Source organism: Ranitomeya variabilis, chromosome 5 (assembly GCF_051348905.1).
Source record: "Ranitomeya variabilis isolate aRanVar5 chromosome 5, aRanVar5.hap1, whole genome shotgun sequence".
NCBI classification, from domain to species: domain Eukaryota; kingdom Metazoa; phylum Chordata; class Amphibia; order Anura; family Dendrobatidae; genus Ranitomeya; species Ranitomeya variabilis.
In genome coordinates, this window is record NC_135236.1 from 45,888,063 (window position 1) to 45,894,400 (window position 6,338).

General features: G+C 42.8%; 1 protein-coding gene across 3 annotated transcripts in view; it reads left to right on the plus strand.

The window, feature by feature from the left end:
• The window catches only part of ACHE (acetylcholinesterase (Yt blood group)), a 48,136-nt gene extending 43,648 nt beyond the window's left edge, over nucleotides 1-4,488 (plus strand). For all 3 annotated transcript variants that reach the window (XM_077261772.1, XM_077261770.1, XM_077261769.1), the window contains exon 4: nucleotides 1,161-4,488. In XM_077261772.1, the coding sequence (XP_077117887.1) occupies nucleotides 1,161-1,282 (122 nt within the window). In that variant the 3' untranslated portion in view covers nucleotides 1,283-4,488. The remainder of the gene's footprint in view (nucleotides 1-1,160) is intronic.
• Nucleotides 4,489-6,338: the final 1,850 nt, after the last annotated feature.

Sequence of the window (6,338 nt, forward strand, 5' to 3'; positions counted from 1 at the left end):
AGCATTTAGACTGTCAGAGGCTTTACAGTACTCCCGCAGTGTCAAGTCACGCCTCGTTATGTGCTATTACTGAGTTTTCTGTAACCTTCATGTGGAGATGTGTTGCAAACACTGCTTTAGTAATGTCAGTATTGGTATCCCAGTAGCAACCACGTAGAAGACAGTTTTACAGACCTTTTACGAACCGTGCACTGAGATTATCCAGGCTAAAAAAATAGGTCCAAAAATTATCCCTTTTTAGGCAGTTGTAATTGGGCAGGCTACTCAGAAGTTTCCACAGATCAGAATAAACATGGTATAAAAACAAAGAATACACACCTCTCCTTGGCATTCCATGTCAAATTCTACTTGTCTAGAAAGGTGTTCTTAAAAGCAGAAAGAAATAAAAATGTTCTCGCTCTACCTCATCAGCTCTCAATATCTTAACCCAACTCCCTGTTTTGGTCTGCTTTTCTTCATGTCATGGGGCTTGTCAGGCCTCGTCTCCTTCAAAGCCTACTGCCATCATGATGCCGCGAGAGGCTTTATGCATCGGGCCGTGACTTTGCGAGAACAAGTTGACACTGAAGAACTAACAGGACCAATAATGTGATGAAGGCCTGGGAATTAATACTGACTGAAAAATGGCAAGCGGTGACCTGTGCCGAGACGTCTGCGGGAGACAGGAGTATTAGCGTTGTTGCGGGATCTAGTCCATTGGGCCTTTCAGCAACTTGTGGCCACGGGACGGGAGCCTTGAAAACCACCTCTCGCCTGGTGGTATGGATGACTTTTCATTTGATTAACCAACCTGGTGAGAAAAATGTCGGGCCAGGATGGCTAATCAAAAGAAAAGTCGTGGAGAGTCAGGTCAAAGGTGGTTTTCGGGGCTCCATTCGAGAGCCCCAGGTTACTTATATGGCTGATTAGGACCAGGTTCTGCACATTGTTCATATCAAGTAGTGAGTTACTAAATTTATTGCTGTATATGTAATTTTTTTTTTTAATTATTTGAAGTGATTTTCTCTTCTCTAGTGACCACCTACCTTTCCAAGACCTGTTTAGTGCATTCCCTTCTCTTTCAGGATTGTGGGATACGTCGTCTTGTCCTCCTTGTTACGTCTTTTTCTTATGCTGTTCTTCCCTCTCTTCCTCTTTCCCATTTCCTACGTTCCCACCAGATAACATCGATGAAGCCGAGCGCCAATGGAAGGTGGAGTTCCATCGTTGGAGCGCTTACATGATGCGATGGAAGAACCAGTTTGACCATTACAGCAAGCAAGAGCGCTGCAGCGAGCTGTGACCTTACCGACTCAATCCTGCTGCTCTTCTAGCAAAAAAATAATTGACAACATCACTACTCTGACTCTATAGCGAGAGTCCAGGGGGCGGGGTTTGTAGACACCTGTGTCCTTACTGCCCCCTTGGGTGATGTCACACATAAGGACATTAACACATTACCACACACGCAAGTCACGTGATTTGTTCCCATCCTTTGTACTGTACGTTTCCCAAAGTCCAATCACCCTACCCCCCATTCTGCGTGGTGGAGGGCATATCCCTGTATGACGCTGTGACCCCTTGTCCGCATGTCCAAATGTATATAGTGTTTGATGATATAAAGATATATAAATATATAATATAAACATATTTCTAATATATATGGAGGGAGATTTATGTGTAAACTATTTATTTGTGATGCTGTGAACGTTGTCCCCTCTACCAGGGGCCTGAATTGTGGGTTACCCGGCAGAAGAGGGCAGATGTGCCCCCCATCCCATAGAAGATACTGTACTGCAATACTCACCAGTCTCATAAGCTACTTGCTTTTATACAAACCTACACTAAAACGGCTGTCTGTGTTAAAGGGGAAGTTCACTTTTAATTCTGTGCCCCCCGCTGTTAAGGAGGCACCACCTTAATCCTCAGCCATAATCCTGATGATATGCTCTAGTCATACATTAGGGAATCTTCTAGCATTCAGTTGCTCAGCCTCATGATCTTCAGTTAAAGTGGACTCCCCCTTGAAATCGCACCATCCTAAGTGGGTTCTTACAGAAAGCCATAGGTTCCTTTAGATCTGCTGCAAGCCATACGTCATTTATGGTCTAACCCAACCTTTTATGCACTTAGTCCTTCATCGGTGATATGATAACAAAGATTTAGGAACCTTGGTTCTCTGGCTATGAGGGTACTACAAGTCCCAGCATTATTGTATGTGCGTTACCACTATGTTATACGTAAATTACATTTTTATTTTGTTACTGTCTATATTTCTATGATTACACAAAATCTATATAAATGAGTCGGGGGGCCCCTTTAAAATGACGGTGTTGGCCGGTGAATGTACACCCATAACATCCAATCAGATCTCAGCATTCATGTGATCCTATGTAACAATCGTGACGTTTTACCAAATTTAAAGGGGAATTCCATGTAAATTTATAGAACGCTATTAGATGGCATAGGGGGTCTACAGTGAAGGAGAGTTCTCCCAGCCTCTTTGACATCGCTCCGCTACTTCCATTACTCAAATTACACCTACATTGTTGGAGAACGAGGACTCTGAAGACAGCTGTCTGTTCGAGCTGTATAAAGAGATTTGGTTGCGTCCAACCTCTCTCAATGCACTTGCCAGACGTCTCCTTCCCACCTTACCATAGCACACAACTTTTCTCATCCATTAGGTTGACTCACATTGAGGTTTCTTATTAGTTGTGGGCATATTTTTTTATTTTTTTGGAAGTCCTTTCAGTTTTCTGATATAAATATCATATAGACTCGAAGGCACGTGCGAGAGGTTTCTCTTCTGGCTGGTTTCTTTTGGGGACCTCAAGTCCAGTGGTGACAGACCGCTCTCCACCATCTTTTGATTTTGTCTACAGATTCTTCCAGGGGTTCTTCTGGAAGGCACCCTCCTGGGCTTCTCCTCCTGGGCTTCTCCTCTTGGGCTTCTTCTTCTGGGCTTCTCCTGGCCAGCTCTCCAATAGTTGGAGAAAGGGAACACCTTCCCTGTAGACTTGGAGACCATGTAGATGATTTTTCAGTTTTCTTATATAAATATCATATAGACTCGAAGGCACTTGCGAGAGGTTTCTCTTCTGGCTTGTTTCTTTTGGGGACCTAAAGTCCAGTAATGACAGACCGCTCTCCACTCACCATCTTTTGATTTTTGTCTACAGATTCTTCCAGGGGTTCTTCTGGAAGGCACCCTCCTGGGCTTCTCCTCCTGGGCTTCTCCTCTTGGGCTTCTTCGTCTGGGCTTCTCCTGGCCAGCTCTCCAGTAGTTGGAGAAAGAGAACACCTTCCCTGTAGACTGGAGACCATGTAGATGATTTTTTCGTGGTGGTTTTTTGAGAAACGCAGTAGAGCAGATTCTGGAGGGTTGATAAGATGGGCAATGTGATAGTGGTTTACAAAAGTCACGGGATAAGAGGTTAGATTCGGCGTGTGGCCCCGAGTGCAAGGAACCAAGAAAAATTGCCGAACAAAAGGAGGTAACATTGCAGTATAGAGCCAAAACAATATTTACAAGCAACACTTAGCCAAGTCCTTCGTACTTCATTCAGTATACTAATAAATCTTATGATGGCGTCATTGATGACAATGTGGACATTTATTCCTTTTCTGCGACCATTTCTGTGAACATAACTGGTCCTTGAACCTATTCCGATAATTTTTTTTGTTCCGAATCCCCTATTATATCTCACATTATCACGGAAATTATATTACGGAATATACTACTCTATTTTTTAGAAGATATTGAACGCAAAAAGCCATTAAACCTTAAGTAATTTTATAAGTTTTTCAAGATTTTAATTTAAAGTCAGATATGTAAGGTGACCTAATAGGGACAATACATATTTATAGCTGGATTTCCCCTTTAAATCCTGAATTTACACACAATCATGACTGTTATATTGACTGTTAGATCCTAATTTTGCCCAGATATGCAAATATAACCAATTCAGCCAATAATAAACTATAAACTAGTAAACAAATGATTGGCTGCTGATGGTTTGCTCTGCTGAAGAAAAAAAAGGATCTGGTTGTGATCTTTTGGGTGTTTTCTGTACTGTTCCATGTGAATTTATGACCGTCAGTAATGATATATTTATAAGATGTGCAGTATTAAATTATATTACAGATTCTAAAGATATATACATAGATTCTAGATCTATATTTAACTACACTTGAAATCACTTCTACAACAGTTCCAGATACTGGTCAAGTTCTTGAAGACGAGCGCCACCAAAGGCCTTCTAACTTGGGTCCTCCAAGATCAGGTTCAGAGATCTACTGCTTGAGACTTTAGTCTCGAGAAAGAAAAGGTAATAAGTGTAATACTGATGGTGCCCAGAACTGGGAACTAACAGTTATTGGCCAACCTGAATGCTGTGGTTACAAACAGGGAAATGAGACCTTCCTTTTAAGTGTGTGCTGATGAGGAAAAGGCATTGTATGTGCATCGTTCAATAAAGAACATGAAATATTCTGAGTTTTGTAAAATGTGTCGTGTTTAATTTTTTGGGTTTGGTATTCTCCTCCTCTTTACTCAATTCCTGATGGGTAGCCAGCTATCTTATTACTCTCCTCATAATAGTATCACACATTTATTCCTCTCCATATTCTTTGGTCTCCTGTAGTTAACTCATAACTTTCATCCTCTACTCCTTTCCTATCTCCATATGCCTCTTACGCTTTAATTTTTTTAATAACTTTCCTCCTCTACATGTTCTTCCTACACTTTCATTTTATTTGTTACTTTCCTCCTCTTAATTTTCTTCTTAATCTGCAAATTGTTTTATAACTTATTTTTTTTCAACCTTCCTCTCTTGTTCTTCTAGTTCTCTCATGATTTTCTTCTGTCCATGTTCTTCTTACTCCTCCAGCTTGTTACTTCACTCTGGTCAATGTTCTTCTTACTCCTCAAGCTTGTTACTTCACTCTGGTCAATGCTCTTCTTACTCCTCCAGCTTGTTACTTCACTCTGGTCAATGTTCTTCTTACTCCTCAAGCTTGTTACTTCACTCTGGCCAATGCTCTTCTTACTCCTCAAGCTTGTTACTTCACTCTGGTCAATGTTCTTCTTACTCCTCAAGCTTGTTACTTCACTCTGGTCAATGCTCTTCTTACTCCTCCAGCTTGTTACTTCACTCTGGTCAATGCTCTTCTTAGGCTACTTTCACACTAGCGTCGGGAACAACCCGTCGCTGCGCGTCGGGCCGACGTTCCCGACGCTAGTGTGGTCTCCGCCGCACAACGGGGGCAGCGGATGCATTTTTCCCACGCATCCGCTGCCCCATTGTGAGGTGCGGGGAGGTGGGGGCGGAGTTCCGGCCGCGCATGCGCGGTCGGAAAAAGCGGACCGTCGGGAGCAAAAAACGTTGCATGTAACGTTTTTTTTCCCGACGGTCCGCTACCACACGCCCAAGCGTCGCAAAACGGACGCGACGTGTGGCAATGCGTCGCAAATGCGTCGCTAATGTTAGTCTATGACGAAAAAACGCATCCAGCAAGAACTTTTGCTGGATGCGTATTTTCAGCAAAACGACACATTTGCGACGTATTGCAGTTAACGCTAGTGTGAAAGTAGCCTTACTCCTCCAGCTTGTTACTTCACTCTGGTCAATGTTCTTCTTACTCCTCCAGCTTGTTACTTCACTCTGGTCAATGCTCTTCTTACTCCTCCAGCTTGTTACTTCACTCTGGTCAATGTTCTTCTTACTCCTCCAGCTTGTTACTTCACTCTGGTCAATGTTCTTCTTACTCCTCCACTTGCCTCATAGATCTCTTCTTCTCAACTTCCCTCTCATCTCATTCTTCCAGTTGTCGTTTTACTCTCCTCGGTCACAACTTCTTTTTTTTTTGTCCTCTATAAGGTTTCTGGGTGCCTCTGATACACACCTTCCTGTCCTGGTTACAATTTATCCAAATTCCCCTCTTCTGTTTGTTCTTAATCCTCCGATTGTCTCGGAATTTCTTTCTCTCCAACTTCCTCCCTTATTGTTCTTCTCACTGTCACCCAGTGACCCCCTTGTTTATCATCTTGTCCTTGGTAACTGGTATCCTGTAACTCTTCTCCATTTTTGATCTTCTCAATGTTCTCTTTGTAAGGTGGCTTTGTCAGTGGTCGCCGGACAGCTCTAAAATGGCTACCACAAACAGTCTTTGCGTAAGTTACTCTGCTTCCTAGAGCCCTGTGGTTGCCATGACCTTCACCCTTTAACCCCTATACAGAGATCTGGACATACACAGGGGTCTCGGCAAGGGCCACAGCGTCAACTGCTGTTTGATTGCTCAAGCTGCTATGAAGAATAATCAGGTAACCTGGTAAAAAACAAGATTGGCAGCAAAGT